Source organism: Crassostrea angulata, chromosome 7 (genome assembly GCF_025612915.1).
Source record: "Crassostrea angulata isolate pt1a10 chromosome 7, ASM2561291v2, whole genome shotgun sequence".
In the NCBI taxonomy this organism is placed as follows: Eukaryota; Metazoa; Mollusca; class Bivalvia; order Ostreida; family Ostreidae; genus Magallana; species Magallana angulata.
In genome coordinates this window covers 15,470,759-15,488,682 of record NC_069117.1, presented here as the reverse complement: position 1 = coordinate 15,488,682, position 17,924 = coordinate 15,470,759, and the positions used below count along the sequence as shown (strand labels likewise).

Here is a 17,924-nt window from a genome sequence, read left to right as displayed (position 1 = left end):
TTGCCTTAGAAGTTAAAGTGATGTCTGTCTGCCCTAAAATACTTGTGTTTGACATTCAAAAGATTTGCGTTTCATTTTGTTTCATATGATTGAACGTTCCTTACACATTCCTACATTTCACAACCTAAGTTGAACCCAAGAGTTATGGATTTCCATCTCATTACCTCTAACAATTTCAAGCAGGACTTTCATTTCGCTTAGACATTGCTTTGGATCAAAAATAAGCTCTTGAGTGCAGATCTAGCAAAACGATTGCATGACAAAAGGTACATTCATTCAAATTCTTACAAAACCAGTTCTCAGGTTTTTCTGATTAAAAGGACTAACTGTTCTACAAAAGAGCTGATAGGAAAATAGCTGAGAGTGCAGCATACCTTTGAGCAGTACATTAGTGGATCATTACCTTGGAATAGTACATTAGTAGACCATTACCTTGGAGTAGTACTGTGTGCCGGTCCCCTCTGATCGGATTGTAGCAGTGCTGCATTTTCTATAGGGCTGGTTGTCATCTTCATCTACTCGTACATTTCTGAAACATGGAAAATCCTGCATCATTCACCCATCTTTCACTAGCTCCTATAGCCATGTCTCTATCCTTACCCATGGCTATGTCCAATACAGCGTAAGATTACATAGGTATTTCCCTAATTAGCTCCCAGTGACAGAAGATCCACTATACTAACATTCCTATGAACACCCCGGTTACAAGGGATTTTTCCAACAATTTTTACATGCATTTCTATAATTTTGGCATACATGAAATATTTGTACAAAAAAGTTTACATATAACAATGAGATAAATAAGCTAAAATCAATGTGAGACTCGTGACAATAAATAAGAATTTCTTCCTCCATACAAATAGTTACATTAGAATTCTTTGTACAGCTGTTGTGCTATTTAACACTAGATTAAACAAAATAACTTTTTTATCATTTCTTTTTCAGTGACAACATTTATCAAGTAGATAATCTTTCTCTGGAGTCTATTAAATACAATATAGAGATTCAGGTTTTTTGGCAAGTTTACTCAAGGGAACATCTGGTCTCATCTCATTCTACTGCTCTACCCTTCCTACCATCATATCAGCTTCCACTGTTTCGATAAAAAATACATATATATCTCCCTCCGATGAGCGACACAATATTATATCAACTGGTGTTAATGCCATCACACCCAGGTCATATCAAGATGTACCAAGCCATTTACCAACACACGTTTTGTCTTTCTCAGCTGTTCACATCCAAAATCTCAGCTCCTCCGAAGCTAGCTTGAAAATACGCAGATGTCCCGAAAACGAAAGAAATAGAAGCCAAGGTCGAAACCCCTGCATTGTAAACATTTCCCCCTGAAATTTTCTCTTATTGGATGGATAGGTTACTGTTCCTGACAGGCTGATGGAGAAACACATCACATTCATGCTGCATTGCTTATCACTAGTCATGTTTAAAACACTTCAGAGGGGGCTACAGTTCCCTCTCCGTCACTCATTTCAAATTGTTCCATGAATTCCATGAATGAAATCTGAAGTTACTGTTTCTTTAATCCATGAAATGCTGAGGCTGCATGTCTCAGGAATAACTTTCCTGGCATGACAACCATCTTAATTTTCCTCTTTATCAAACTTCACTTTCTACCGCCCTCGTTTCTACCTAAATAATGCAGCCTGGTGGGCCGTGATTGAGGCAGATTTCTCAAGAAACCAATCTACTGGATACATTGTACCTACTTAAGATGGAGTCTGTCAGCTGAATGACAAATTCATTACATGGAAAATATATGGTGAATGATTCTTTCACATTTCTGAAATGAAGATTAACTAAGATCTGTCTTACTAAAGCAAGCATTGCTGCATGCATTGTGAACAATGTTGTATATAGTAATTCACCAGCAGGCAATCAAATTAAAATGCAGCAAACACAACAACCTTCATGCTTTATGAGATGCATGTTCCAAGGTAATGAATTACTTTACAGTCTACCTGTGACAAATGGCCTCTGAGCTTGAATACTCTCAATCCAAATCAATTAATGAAACTATTTAGCAAAAAAAAACCAAACAAATTGTTCCAGTCATAGAAGTCAGTAAAATTCTCTCTACAATTTAAGTATGGAGTATGGAACAAAAAATTTACTTCAACTGAACTTCTTTTTCTACATCATAAACTAATCAATTTAAGAAAATACAGGTCACTTAATCCATAGCTGCTGGATTTGCTTAAACATACATCAGTCAAATTATATGTACCATACTACTAAATTTTCATTCTACGAAAAATAAGTGGAAAGTGTTTCCTTGTATCAGATGAAACATTGTGCCCTGCTAATTCAAGTCCATTTTGGTTTACTGCCATGCATAAAGGAATCGAGTAAACCCACACTGTTTCTCTGTGTTATAGTTCTCGCTTTCCTTTTCAGTGACAGTTTAAAAGAGAGATAAGCGACTAATATTTTGGATATCATTTTAAGTTTACAGAATACTCTAAAATTCTGGCAGTAAAATAACCAGACGCATTAAAACTACTACATGTACATGTACATCAATCCCCCTCCCATGAGATATTTGGTGCGTGGATGTTGAGAATGTACATACACAAAGGTGTTTGGTAACTTTGGCCTGCTGCCTAAAATATCTTTTGAAAGGTGAGGGATATGTTAACCTATTGCTGCTGTTAAAGTCTGTGATGTTCAATTAATGATTTCCAGAAATGACAAAAAACTCTTTATGACTAGATAGCTCCGTCAATATCGCCTCATCCTTACAATACAATAATTCAGGCATCCCCCTTTATCTGATTGAAAATTGCATAATCCTTCCCTCAGCTCTCTCTACCTATCACTATCAGCTTCATAAAATGAGATATATTGCCCAAAAAATATTTCTGTACTTCTTGTAAGCGTAATAAAATATACCTTAGAGTTATTCTTAGGCTTAATGCAAGAAAGAAAGCAGTTGTTCTCGGTCTTATAAGACCTTTCAATGCCAAGAACTTTATAAATTGACACAGAGGTCTTTCTTACATTTAAATTATGTGTAGTATTTGTAGTCTTACATTACCATTAATATTTATCAGGAATATACAGACTATATATCAGTTAAGATCATGCTGGTGCCAACTATTTATTTGAGAGTATAAGAGATAAATTTGAGAAAAAAAACCCAAACATTCATGTGACCAAGATCAACGGTACAAAAAAATGGTCTAGATAGTGAACAGGTCTCCTGGCAGGCATCAGGAGAGTCGTGTAGGACTAAATGTAAAGATCTCCTCACAGGCACCAGGAGAGAGAAGTATAGGTCTAAGTGTATAGGTCCCCTGGCAGGCATCAGGGAGAGTGGTGTAGGTTAAAGAATATAGGTACCCTGGCAGGCATCAAGAGAAAATGACATAGGTCTAAAACAGTGTATAGGTCTCCTGGCAGGCATCAGGAGAGAGTGTTGCAGGTCTAAGACAGGCGTGTACCTGAGATCGATCAGCGTCATTCGGCGAGGACGTAAACATGGCCGCTTGCGCGGAATCTGTGGTGTGCTGTATATATTCTGAACCTCAAAGGCCATGACAACTTATAAAAGTTGACATCCCATTGTGATCAAAAGTCTGAGCTGTGGACATAAAGGTGAAAAACACAAAACATATACATTGTAAATTGAAGCAAAACAAAGATATACATAAAATTCAGCTGTGTCATTAAAAAAGAACAAAAATATGCCATACATTACATTTCATGGAAAAGCATATCTGCATTTAAGCTTTAAAAGTGGGAGACAAAAATCAATCAAATGAACACAAAAATGCTATGACATTTTTTATGATGACTAGGAACTATTTTATATTTTGTTGCATACAAAAAACTTGTGGTCTGTTTCCACCAAGTGTAAATTTCCAAAGCCAGGAAGAACAAACGGAGTATTTCCTTCCCCTTTCAAGATTCAAGCATAAAGGATTTCCTCTTCAAATTACAGACTCGCTCAAGAAACTCTAACTACCGGTAAATTGTTTCCAGAGGGCATATTAGCCAGCAAAGCATTCCTCCCTTTTTTTACACTTGATTTAGTTTGTCCAATTCCATTACAAACATCTCAGCATTGAATCGGTTTTTTGTCTGCCTCTTCCTGAACTATCAACACAAAAACGTCAAAACCACAAAGTGTAGAAGAGATCTGACTTGGAGTGATTCCCCACCATTGCAAAGAGTTGCTTGAAAGTGATTAGATAACTCAGATAATAAAGATTACATTTCAAGTGCTTACAGAATCATTTGTCTATTGCTACTACACAGATAACCCTTTAATCTGAAATTACTTCTTTGTAAATTTATTTAGATTAAAAAACTTACCTCTCACTCTTAGCACCCACTTTGATGAAAAAAAAAGTGAAATTTTCCCCTCAGCAAAAAAAGTAAATCCACTTGTTATTATGTAAACACAATAATGTCCATTTTCTCTCCGATTTTAATTAATGATTGGAGTTTATATTCCTCTTGAACAACATTTTACAGGTTATTTCCAGAACCACCAGGAAACCACTTCTAAGCCTTAAACTGGCTGAATTCTACATAATTTCCCTCATCAACAGCTTAACATGTCATATGATGTTATTTGTTTACATACAGCTCTTATGATGAGGGCAAATTAGTTACTTGGTGCAAGCAAAGAGTTAGTCACCAATCAACCTAGCTTTCTGTTCATCAATAAACCTTGATGTCATGAAGAACACAGTTACTGCTTATGTTGGGATGCAACCTGTACTTTTATATGTACCAGAAGTGTTCACATGTAAAGCTCGCCCATTCTCTATAATTTGAAAAATGGCCAACCCTTCAACATTACAGTGCAGAATTTGTTTAAAATATGTAGTAAATGTAAAGAGCCATTTATGAATCAAATTTGACATGTACATGTATCAACAGCCAATCTTAATATATCAAAAAGATCGAACTCTACAAAGAGCAAATTCAGGTTTCAAACTCTTAAACAATATCAAAGTTCACTTTGAAATATTTCGATGGCTATCATCATGGGCATTAATATCATTAATATCAGTTACACATGTGGTGCAATGCCAGAAACTTCACTCCTTCATCTCTGCAGTCCCAGGTGTACAATCAGCATGTGCAGTGCATGTCAGTCATGCACACAGCAAACAATCACACGTCCCTCCCCAGGTGTTAATCTGGCACCCTATTCCTCCACAGCCTCCAAAAGCCATGCTTGGATTAGCCAGATTTAACACACAACTATGTGCTGAAAGCCCACATAGCCAACTACTTTCTTCATCTGTGCCATATTCCCTGTAAGCTAACCATTTCGCAGTTTTGGAGCAAAATTAGCCCTGGAAGCAGTTCATGGCCTTACTTTGCTCTTTTTACTTTGTAATAAAACTTCATTGTCTTTGTTGACTGTATCAGGATTTATTTGCAAAATACAAATTAAATTTTGCTCTCACATACTAAGATAGAGTATGCATGTGAATAGACATACGCATTAGAAGTTTCAATTCAAACTATTGCACATGGCATTGCACTCATATGAATAAAATCATACATTGGGAATGAATTTAAATTTTCTAACATAACTCAATTTTCCTCACATTAAATTAAACATTAATTGAACATTAAATTGTTCAAATTTTCCAACATAACATCTTGTCCATGATTTGTTTTTGAGGCAAATCATGTCATAAAGAAAGTGATAAAAGTTCTGATTATTATAAGCCCTTCCTTGCAAATCAAAACCAACATTGAATTCTACTTCTATTTCAAATTTCAAGTGTTGTAATTTCCCAACAGTTGCCTTATTCTCCATGTTCAGTAGTTACAAAGTTCATACTTAATGTCAACATCCTTCTTAGTAAAGTGCTGCCAAGACTCCATTGTACTTCAAAACTGATTGATAGCAGCAGTGAGAAACAGTTACAAATCTATGTAGTGTTTACAAATAAAAAAGGATGGAAATTAATGTAATGCAGGGCAGTCGCGTGCCACTTTCATAGATCTGGTTTATAATCAAGATTCTCTCAACTTTTTATTGCCAAGCCATTTTGTTTAAAACTTGAGTTGATATTTTTTGGCAAGATCTTCTAGTTCATCATATGTTTATATGTAACATTGACAGATATTGACAGTTATTTTTTCCGCCTTCCCTCTCTCTTTATCCCCCTCTCACTCTTTTTATTCTTTCTCACTTTCTCTTTCTTTGACTTGATTTTTTTCATAAACTGTAAATAATTAGTATAATAACCTTGCCAAAAAATATCAATTTAAAATAACCTCACAAGATTAAAAGCCACTTGCACGGAATAAAACATGCAATCTGCTCTACATTGGCAATGCAAAATGTTTCCCTTCCATCTCACCGTGTGCATAATCAATGAAAAGAAAATGGAAACTAATTTTCCAGCAGCATAAAATGTTTCCCCAGCCCCTTGTCTATGTGGGTGTCCCAGTCAGCAGTGCAGTACTGCACCATCAAAGGATGCTAGCCAGCCACAGAGACGGAAGACAAAGAATTTCACAGCTTACCAGACCCTGCATAATCTGATACGGCCTCAATCAATGAACAGTACCAGCCTACAACACTTGGACATGGTGCTTTCCAGGGCCTGATCTCTATAAACACATGAACACCATGTGTATGAACCTAACTCCAGACACAAGACACACACATGTTAGAAATGCACTGTACATGGTGAATATATGTAAGTATATATATGCACTATCCGTCCTTTAGTTTAATTGACACACAGTGTAGAGACAATTAATTTTCCATTTAAACTAGCTGACTAAGGATAAATATCAACAACAAATGAAGTACACATGTAATTTATCTTAAGAAAGGAGATGGTATTTCCCAATAAACTAATTCTCAGAGTAACTCATTTTTATTTACCAAAAAATAGAGTAGGTACCAATATACTTCCTGATGCAGTTTATATCAGGATCTGGCTGATGACAAAAGGTAAAATATTCCCCCATGGATGAATCATTTATTACAAACAGTACCATCTCCAGACAAACACTAATTAATGGACAGACATTTGTGCCAGTTCAAGGAGAATATGCAAGTGTCAATACACATCCCAGCAAATAACATATCACATCTGGCCACTTGGTTGCAGTCATGTCTACATCCCGACTGATTTCAAGTGTGACTGTCAATGCTATCACTGCATTTCTCAAAGGACATTACCAACATAGGAAACTCATTTCATGTACTACATGTATACTTGAATATAAGAAGGTCAATTCTAAAATCTCAGCACTTCCTTTTTAAACCCAGCATGACACTTCAGAGAACATTCAAACAAGAGCTAACAGGGTTTTCTTGATCTAATTTTCATATAAACTATCAAATTGACTTGCACCTTGTGCCCACATTTTCACTCCATCATCTTTAATACCCTAAATGCTCCGAGTCAGATGTAACACTGCACTGAAATGATCCTTATCATGGAAATTATTCATCAGCAGAATGTTTCATCGATACTAATTTTTCACCTGAGTCCATACTTCCACATGTGATTTAGCTGTATCTAGGAGCAATACACACATATACACACCTGCCATATGGTGAGATCCAGCAGCTTACACATAATTAACCACAACATTGAAGAGAGAAGAGAAAGCTTAATGGTTTGACAATGCATCCAGTTCACATCCATCAAAAACACAGAATTTCTCCTAAACTCAAAAACATAATCTTCCAAAAACAATCCTTCCTCTGTTTCTCTAGATCAACATGAAGTTAGTCAGAAAGGTAACACCCCTAATTATGCACCCTTTTACGATTCATCATTTTGGCAGATGGACCCCCCAAAAGTCCAAATTGATTGTAAGTACCGGTACACAAATATTGGGGAAAAACAACCCTCTTTGTTCTCTTAAAAGAAAAAGCCACCTTTGACTTTCCAAAGCTATTATTCCATGAAAACAACACTTACTTCTGCACTGGCATAGCTTCTCATTACAAACAATTACTCCAACTGCTGAGAAATCCAACTGGCTGTAACACCAAAATAATCATTCTTGGAGGCAAAAAGATGCAGAGGCAAAACCCAGCATTTGCTGTTGGACATTGCCCTGTTCTCTAACTTGCACACATGTTGTAATTGTGGAATTGTTTGGATGAAGAGCACAGGAAACCATTAAATATCACAAACACTCATTTTTCTGTGTATCATAAAAGTCTGACTGATTGGCTAGGGGCCTCACGTAGGGGAACACCTACTAGAATTATTTATACAGAACCACATCAGCTGTTCAACTGATTTCATGTCAAATGTGGAACCTTTTCTTGAACATACTGCTTTACAAGCCACTCCTTTCACTGAGAAATTTTCATTATTCCTTCAATGTCTGCCTATATTGCAATTAAAGAGATAGTAACTTTAACTCTACACACAAGAACTGAACATAAAATTAATTACATTGAATAACAAACAGTGTTCTGTGCCAAAATTACACGATCAAGTTGCCTTGTTTTCAGTGTGTTAATGTTTTGGTACATACCACAGAACATCAAATGAAAATCTACCTGTCAATACAACCACATCTGAAATGACCTCAGCAGATGCAGAGCCACTTACCTGTTGACACCTGTCTTGACAGGTGTACCATCTTTTTCTGACTTGCACCACAACAGAACCAGCAGTTGGTCCAGGACCATGGCGGCACACATCTTCCATCAACTGCCAATCACCCTGTCATGTCAGATCAATGGTCAGTGTGAGACTGTGAGGCACAAGCTTGATCATATTGTCTATATCCCCAAACGCATCTCCAACACATTGAATCAAACAGGAATTCAGGCACTATATTAGTTTAGACTGACAAATTTGATAAATGTGAAAAAACTTCCTGTTTTCATTCCTCTCATTATATTTTCCTTTTCTCCAGAATCCAAACTTACATCAACCAAGTTAAGCTACAAGACAGCTAATTCCATTTCACAATGTGACACAAAATTTCTCTCCTTTTTTTCTCCCTGATGCCAGACCCACTGGAACATTGCAATGAAACAAGGCCACTAATTGACAAAGGAATGTCTTTAATGAAAATCTGTCAATAAGATCTGAGTCACTTTAAGCAGTGTCTGGTTACTCAGCCTCTAGTCAATCCGAGTTATGGAGAGAGAGGGGGAGAAAGTAGAGGTGATTCCATTGAAAAATCAATATAAACTAGCCTCTGTTGCTCTCCCAGACCAGGGCAAAACTTGATTTGAATAATAAACATGTAATAAGTGCCAAATTAATCTGTCAGCCATTGTCCAAGGGATCTGTGAATCTGTCAAAATAAAGTACATCATGGCTGCACCACTGCCCTCCAAACCACTGTCACTGTTGTATTCCTTCTCTCACAAGAATCAGTGACATGTAGTGATCAGCACAGGGGTAATTCAAGTCTTTCCTCTGCCTCAAGAAAACACCTGAAGTTTCTTTCCGGTTTTTAATTTTCAGGAGATTAATTAATTTTGAATGACACAGGTATACAGATGAATCTCTCTCACAAAATGCAAGATCAATCTGAAAATGACTCCAGTGGCATTATCTTACTATCCGGAACAATACATTGGTATGAATAATTAATCTGCCATGTCTTTAATTCTTCCTAGCCCAATGGACAGTTCCAACCGCACACTGTCTTCGGCTTCCTCCTACATCAGACAATCTCACTCAGAGAATGCAAGTGCATCAAGTTGACAAGATTTTCCAATCCTGATCAGATGACTCACAGATCAATAGTAGCATATGAAGGTGGACCGGGTTCATTTTAGTTTAAATACTATTACATTACAGAGGATTTATCCCAGAGAGATTTTCTCAGAATTCAGTACAGGATTGACTTCTCTTAGTTGACTCCTTGAGATGGACTATAATTGGATACCTATCAGTTGTACTAAAAATGATGCTATTAGTATTGCTAACTGATAACAAATAACTGCATGTGTAGTTAAGAAAATACACCAAATATCTGAACATTGTACCAACACTTTATTCTACATTTTGTGACCTTATTGACTTCTCCTCAATAACAGGCTGCACTATTAAAAAGGGGAGATAACTCAACACACAATTCCCTAATTCAGGTCAGTGACCTCAGACTGTCACAAATCAAGGTAAGACACATAAATTATGACATAGTAGTTGTGCCCAGATGACATCCATCTCCAACCATTATCTTCTGTTTATTGACAGTTCAAGGACTCCCTACCCTTCCCCAGGAATTAAGTATAAAATTTTACTCCTCATCTTCATCAGATTAGAAAAAGCCACTGATTTTTATCGACTCAGTGCAGGAGGCATGGGGCTTCAGCTTCCTCAGAAATGGAATCCTTATCTAATCAGTTTCTAACAGAGGTACCCTATCGGAATTATATAAGCTGGATGCAATATTGAAGAAAGAATTCTGAATCTATAAAAAGGAAAATGTTACACCCTCAATTTGTAATCAATGTAATAATGTTCCTTGATGAGGAACATTCCACTGCAAAACTTGTTCACCTTCCAATCAAGCAGGAAATAAGATAGATAAACAAGATTAAACCAGATGATATGGCACCAGTGCAGAGGAACCTTACATGTTCAAACAGTTTGATATTAAATTGTACTTGCCTTCAAGACTTGAAATCACATGATACAGTACAAATCCACACAAAGAACTCAAAAGTAGGTCAGCCAGAAGCTAATGAGCTTCAAATGATTCTGAAAACACACTGGGAGTAAGGTCACAGAAAGAACACTTCTGAAAGCTTACTAACCTGAGAGGCTCAGCACCATATTGTACAGTAGTCCAGATGGGCAGTTCCCACCTTATATCCAAAATTGAACCACACACAAGGGACGTTAAAACCTTTACAATTTTTCATGATCCATCCCAAAAACAATACTACATCTGCAGAGCCTTATCACAAGTTTGGCTTTTTTCCTCCCTGCGTGCTACTTTATGAATGGATCAGATTTTAAATGCACAGTAAGGCCCGAACGAGGATCATCTTTGGCAGAAGATGTAAAACTACAGCATGCATTGAGTTTATTTATAAAGTGAAGAAAGGATACAGGAAACAAAAAATACAGTTCAAATCTATTTTGAAAGTGATTTTTGCTGATTTGGCAATAAATAAGTATTTACATTGTATATTCTTGAGTACACTATATATGCTGGGAGTATATGAATTGTTTCTGAGCATGCAGCAGTAAGTGACTAGTGTGCTGGAGTCAAGTAGTCAGCTTCTGAACACATAAAGTCCAATTATTCTCACATGGTCTAAGCTTTATAGCTAATATATATTTAATGAAGCTGAACCATCCAATAACAGAAGTTGGTCTCTAATGAACAAACCAATAATTTTGGCTTTTTAAACTAAACAACCTAATTGTGCATGTGTCAGAGAGCTTTTATGCTTTTCTTCAAATTACTTCACTGTAATCTTGCTGATTCAAGAACTACACTGTTTTTTCTCCCTCATTAGCAGCCACTGTTAAGATGGTTTTTTTATAATAAAGTATACCCACTCTTTGGTCCATTGAAGTATAATCAAAGGGGTTCCTTTTGTTTTCTTATTCTCTACATCATAAAGTATTCATAATTTGGCCGAGTTTCTTTGAGCTACATTCCTCGCCATACATTCCTTGCCAATATTGTTACATCTACTACATGTATATACCCATTTACATTTTCCAATATTATTTCATTTTTTCATCACAGATACTTCATGTTTTAAACAGAAAAATAAGAATTGCAAGTTATATGAAACTCATACACCTGCTTGTGTAATACACACACTCCCTTAAAATATTATAATGATGATGTTTGAAAAAAAATTAACAGAACTAAAAAAGAAAAGGCAAGGATATACTCCATGTCACCTTATTTGATAATTAAAAGCACATAATTACTTTTATAGGTGAAGTTATAAATATCCATCTCTGTCAATTTCAAATCTTGAGACCTACCTTGTACATGTTGCCATATCATAAGTCACTTCAATCAACAAGTGATTCCATGGTTTGCCATTGTTTTCACATCCTTCCTGTTATGTAGAATAAAAAAAGAAATGAAAGTAGGAAATGATACATTTATTTACTATTGTTATCATATGACATAGGTACTCTATAGGTGTTATAAATAGACATGGCTTTACCTACCTACAATGCTATAATTATCATGCAGGGATAATTTTGTCACCTACTGTCATTTACAATATACATGAAATGGAAAACTGTTACATAATTACGTCTACTGCGTATTTATTGAATTCTCAATTAGAACCTGCTTGTGTTATGTTTAAAAGGAGTATATCCATACTGAAAATTAATTAATATGAAGAAAAAAAATTAATTCTACTAAACAAAAATAGCTGTGTGATTAGCCTTGCATCATTCAATCTGCTTTAACTAAAACAGATTCTTGTAACAGGAAAACCCATGTTTCGGTAAACAAAACTAATGATTTTGATTAAAGTGTCCTAGAACAGATCTGCCAGAGTAATTAATCAAACCAGAGCATGTCTCATGCAAGTCAGATTGTTGAGAATTTGTTCAACTTGTTCTAATTTGTATATAAATTATGATTTAAAATAAATACACGTACCATAATACCATGTTCATTCTAATAACCAGATAACATGCATTTTCCACATTAGACCTAAGATCAGTCTTGAGTTCAGAAGTTATTCATGTAGTAATGATTTCCTTCTTCCCATTTTAAAGCATCAACTCAACTATACATGTATGTATTTCAAGAATAAAAATGAAAATGGGACTTGAAGTACATGAAGGTCAAATGTAAACCAAATTTTCTTGTTCCTGAAAGTTAAAATATATTTATCATAAATTGTGTATTTTTGAATACCATATGGATACAGGGAAATATTCTTCCTACTTTATTTTTGTCCCTTTTCCCTTCTTATAATTGGGTAAATTTAAAACTGGATGAATTCAAAACAATTCTTACATTACTGTGTTAGTTAAAAGTAGTATGTAACATATATTCCAATTGTCTGGGTGAATTAAAGATAGAGCGAAACAGTTTGCAAGTATAGTAAGGCAGAAAAAAATGGGACCAAAATAACCCTGTATTAATTATGCAAATTATTTACAATATATAAAAATATACAAAATAATGCCACATATAAAAACTTGTTCGACTTTTTGAAGTTTTCATTCTTAATGAATCTTGGTTTAATAGGCAGAAAAGTATTTTAGTGTTGCATGGACATTTTTTTTCTAGGAAATTGGTATGAATTTTTTTTTAAAGCGTTGCTCAGAATCATGATAAAAATATCTAAGTACATGTGTAACACATTTTTCAGTGATCAGTGATATTAGGATTAACAAAGAATTTTTCGAAGGTTGCCTTAAACGTCTATAGAAAACAACCATAAGTGATTAACAAGTGAGTGACACATATTGTTTGACATGTAAGAGCTATGACCAGATGTTGCTAACAATTTCATCACTTCTCATACCACAAGCATAGACAGAGTATACAAATACATGCAGCCTGAGTGGGGTATTGCTTTTAAACAGGCTGACAAATTAAGGTCATGAAAAAGAAATGAGGACATTAAGTGTAGATTTTTATCAGTTGTAATGCTGAAGAATATATTTCCTTTCTGCAGACTGAAAGGAATTCTTTTTGTACATAATTAATACTGCACTTTACAAAAATAGAAATACTGACTATGTCATCTGTTACACAAGAATAAGACACTCCTCTTACTTCATTGCTATCTTTTTAAGATATATTTTAGGATAAATGCATAAGATATACCGGTAAATAAAACTTTAATTTTTGGGATATGCCAGAATTTTTAGCATTTGAACTTCGCAATTAATCTTAAATTGTTGATTAGTATTTTGTCATCAAAAAAATGTTGCAGTATTGAATGTGTAGGAAATAAATACATTTATGTATACTAAATTCACTTCAATATGCTAACTTCATTTTAACTAACAATACTTTCTGTAATATTTAGTTCATTGAGTACACAATAATAAGTATATGAACAAAAATTATCTATCATTGTTAAGTTGCTCTTAATTTATTAAGCATCTTGAAGAAAAAATCATCAATGCCTTTGACACACATTGTGCAAGTTGATAAACATGTGAAAGATTTTCTACTTCAGACAGTATGACCATAATCTTATATCAAATACAACATCAGATACATCATAAAACTACAGTGTTCGTTCTGCATGTTTTAAGAAGACTGTGCCCAATATGCAGTCTCTAGACATAATTTGGAATAAAACAAATATCAACAGGGACTTTATTCAATATGTTTGTACAACATACCAAGAGATACGTTTCTTCATAACTTACATGTGTATACACAGCCCATCCTTTGACCAAAGGGTGTTGTACTGAATGACACACACCCATAGAATCCATATATAACCAAGAACCGAGAACGATAAATCGTACAGTATTTTAAAGTTAATCGATGGCTTTAACTAAAAACTTTTTTTTATATAATACATCTTGTTTGTATTTTTTTGGCATTTTAATTTTTAATATGTAAGGAAATAAAGCATAAAGCCCTAATGAGATGAGACACCTATGCATTCTTTTTAATTTGAGAGCTCCGTGTCCCAAAAAGAATTGCAGACAATAATTCATATTGCTCTTTCTAACTTGACAGAAAATTTACCTCTCTCACTCTCAAAATTTCACGCTCAAGCAGCTATTCTTTTGTCCGATGTCTGTCAATCCCTTGGCCTTTCCTCCATCTTGAAAATTTATTACTTCTAAAAAAGAAACCATGGACGGTTACATTCATTCGTCCCGGTTTGGATGCTTTCTAGCTTTATTGTTTTATCTGCTACAAAATACATCTATATTCATATCATAATCATAATTTGCATGTACATGTATTTAAAATGACGAAACAGCGTAACGCTATTTATTTTAAAAAGATAAACATTAAAAAAATCTTTTTATTAAAAAAATAACGGAACTGCTTTATTAACAAAATAACGGAACTGTCAATTTATGAAGAAAAACATACATGTAATGCAAGCTATGCTCGTTCCAGAATGTTTTATATATTTCTATTTGGCATATTTGATATCTCTCTCTCTCTCTCTCTCTCTCTCTCTCTCTCTCTCTCTCTCTCTCTCTCTCTCTCTCTCTCTCTCTCTCTCTCTCTCTCTCTTCATGACGTACACTTTTCATGTACGTCACATTGTAGAAGCGTAACAATTAATTTCACGTGATGCATTGTTAACAACAGAAAAATACAGTAGGTAGATTTCATTCATTAATCTTATAGCAGTTAACACATTAATGGTAAATTGTTCTAATTATCTTTTACGTGTTCTTGTTCTGTAAGATTTGTTTTACTTTAGACCATATCCGCAATGCCAGAAAAACCAGGGAAACACGATAACAAAAACGAAGCAAAGGGGGATCCGAAGTTATCCCAGGGGAAAACTTACGACATCCTCCCCGAGATCCCGGGGGACAGGAGGACGAGGCCAAAGAAAACCGCAAAGAGGTCAGGTTTGGGCAAGATGTATGACATCCTGCCAAGCATTGGTCCTAACGTGTACACCTTCCAGGAGTTCCAGAAAATATACGAGGAAAACGAAAGACAGGTTGAGGAAACAATGAAGCAGCGTATGCATGAACCACCAGGGATCTTCAGCGATATGGGCAAGTTTCAGAACCTGGGTGATGTCTCTGTGAAGAGACCATCCTCCCCCCCTCGGGATCTTGTGAAGAAGCGTCGCGGGCCGAAGAGGAATCACCATCTCGATACATAAATGGACTTAGTTATTTTTAAATTGTAGAAACTTTAAAAGTAATCAAGAAAGTCATTTTTTTTTAATTAACCTGATAAAATTATCATTTGGTTAGTGCATGAACATTTGTCAAATTCCATATTTTTTCATAAAAAGTTGCACACTGTGCTTTTAATTTTATCGTCATTAGTTATTTTTGTTATGGTACATTTAGTTTTCTTCACGTATCAGTACTACATTCTGAACGTATTACATGTATTTGCTTTTAGTCGGGTAGGATTAAATAGTAGAATTGCTTTTAGCAATTCTGTTGCATTCCTCTGATGGCAATGGTTTCATTAGGTAAACAAACTCCGTCTAGACCATGAACAGAGGTCGTAGTATAAATACAAAGTGGTGTTTTTTTAATTCTTGCTACTGTTTGCCAGCATATAACGTTGGTAAACAAAGAACACATACTATAGTATGCAGCTGCATATCATTTACATTAATTTATTCTCCTTTTTGAGCTAAGAATTTTGCTAATTTCTTTTTTTTATTAGCCTCATCTTTCATGGCAGAAGGTAGGTATGGTGACAAGCGTATCTCGAGCTGAATGCTTGAATTTATTTAAGGAATAAGGAATCATTCTTTGAGTATTATGAGGTAATAATTTTGGTTGGGGCGTGATCAAATCCAAAAAAGCCCGATTATGTTAGGATTGATTACGTCCCCGACCGAAATTATCACCTCGTAATATTCAAAGAATGATTCCAAATTACTTATATTTATATAATATTCAGAAAATATACGATCAAAAATTAAAATATTAAAATTGCAAACCTGCTGGCGCCCCAACAATACGTCAATTGAATTTATTGGACTGTATAGTACAAAATTGACTCGTAGTGTTATTACAGATAAAGACACTGGAAAATGTAAATATACACATGAACATGAACCAGTATTTTACATGGTATCATTGGAGCTCCGATTTTTTGGGAGTAAATATTCCAATATAAAATCAAAATGGAACCAAGTATAATTTTACTTCAAAACCGTTTTAAACAAAATACAAAACATGTTTAGTCGAATACACTTTTCAGACGCAGATGCTATTTTAAACAAAATTTTGTACTTAACATGTCAACAAAATATTTTAATACCAGTAGGGCATTTTATAAAAGAAGAACGTATGATTTCTCTATACATAATTTTTATGAGCACAAATCCATTTAAGAAGGCTCGATGATCGTGGCCATATTTAGACTATATTGATTTCCTTACGAAGAAGAGCTATATATAAAAATATTTTAAAAAATACCAAAATTTACAAAGTAAAATATAGGGATTTTTTTCCTTCACTAAATAATAGTTCGTAACTAACCAAATCATCTCTTAAAATTTTAGGTAGATCTGATGGTTAATTTGTTGACCATCCATCCTCCCTAACTAAGACTATGGAATAAAATCCTTCACTCTATTAAAACACTATTTTAGGAATAAAAACTTTCAATAAACACTATTTTAGGAATAAAAACCTTCAATCTATTAAAACACTATTTTAGGAATAAAAACCTTCAATCTATTAAAACATTATTTTAGGAATAAAAACCTTCAATCTATTAAAACAATATTTTAACAGACCTGAGGGAAAGGATCAAGTAAGCCTTTCCGTCCTTTTCCTGTCGTTAGCATCGTAGTTTTTAACTTTTCACATGTTCGGCTTCGTCTGTAGAACCTCTAAATCAATACCAATCAAACTAAGCATAGAACATACACTCTCGTGTAAACGGAATTCAAGTTTGTTCGAACGAAGAGTCATGCAAGTTTTTTTAAAGGGGCGATGAAAAAAGTGAAATGTAATAGCAACTATACCACCGAATATTAAATTTAGATTAAAGATTTTTCATATTAGCGTAGATTTAATTTGATTCAATTTGTAAACTCAATGGTAAGGATGAGAATAAATTTTTCAGAATCTTCTCCTGAAGAACACCGAAGTCATGTATGGAAATGAAAATGACAAAACTCACCAGCTGGTTTGGTTTTTGTTTTTTTTTACATAAATCATCAAAAATCAAAATATAAGTAATATGCACCTCTCTGATATATGTGCAGTTGATCCGCAAAACAACAACTTGGAAACTGTAGGAGGATTTACCTGTACATATTGGGTTACCCTATATGCAATACTTTGCGA

General features: G+C 34.6%; 2 protein-coding genes across 14 annotated transcripts in view; one reads left to right on the top strand and one right to left on the bottom strand.

Annotated features, from left to right (window-relative positions):
- The window catches only part of LOC128192064 (uncharacterized), a 28,325-nt gene extending 13,586 nt beyond the window's left edge, over positions 1-14,739 (bottom strand). For 2 of the 13 annotated variants that reach the window (XM_052864478.1, XM_052864485.1), the window contains exons 1-4: positions 14,650-14,711; positions 11,949-12,025; positions 3,462-3,601; positions 433-529 (exon numbers count right to left, since the gene is read on the bottom strand). In XM_052864478.1, the coding sequence (XP_052720438.1) occupies positions 433-529; positions 3,462-3,556 (192 nt within the window). In that variant the 5' untranslated portion in view covers positions 3,557-3,601; positions 11,949-12,025; positions 14,650-14,711. The other 11 variants (XM_052864486.1, XM_052864480.1, XM_052864481.1 and 8 more) reach the window with 11 other exon arrangements.
- A 421-nt stretch (positions 14,740-15,160) lies between these two features.
- Positions 15,161-15,904, top strand: LOC128157312 (uncharacterized). Its single transcript, XM_052819807.1, has 2 exons — positions 15,161-15,240; positions 15,347-15,904. The coding sequence occupies exon 2, from the start codon at positions 15,359-15,361 to the stop codon at positions 15,761-15,763; it is 405 nt and encodes a 134-aa protein (XP_052675767.1). The 5' UTR covers positions 15,161-15,240; positions 15,347-15,358; the 3' UTR covers positions 15,764-15,904.
- The last annotated feature ends 2,020 nt before the right edge of the window (positions 15,905-17,924 follow it).

Excerpts from the sequence above, each read along its gene's own strand:
- LOC128157312 (XM_052819807.1), top strand. The coding sequence starts at position 15,359 with ATGCCAGAAAAACCAGGGAAACACGATAACAAAAACGAAGCAAAGGGG.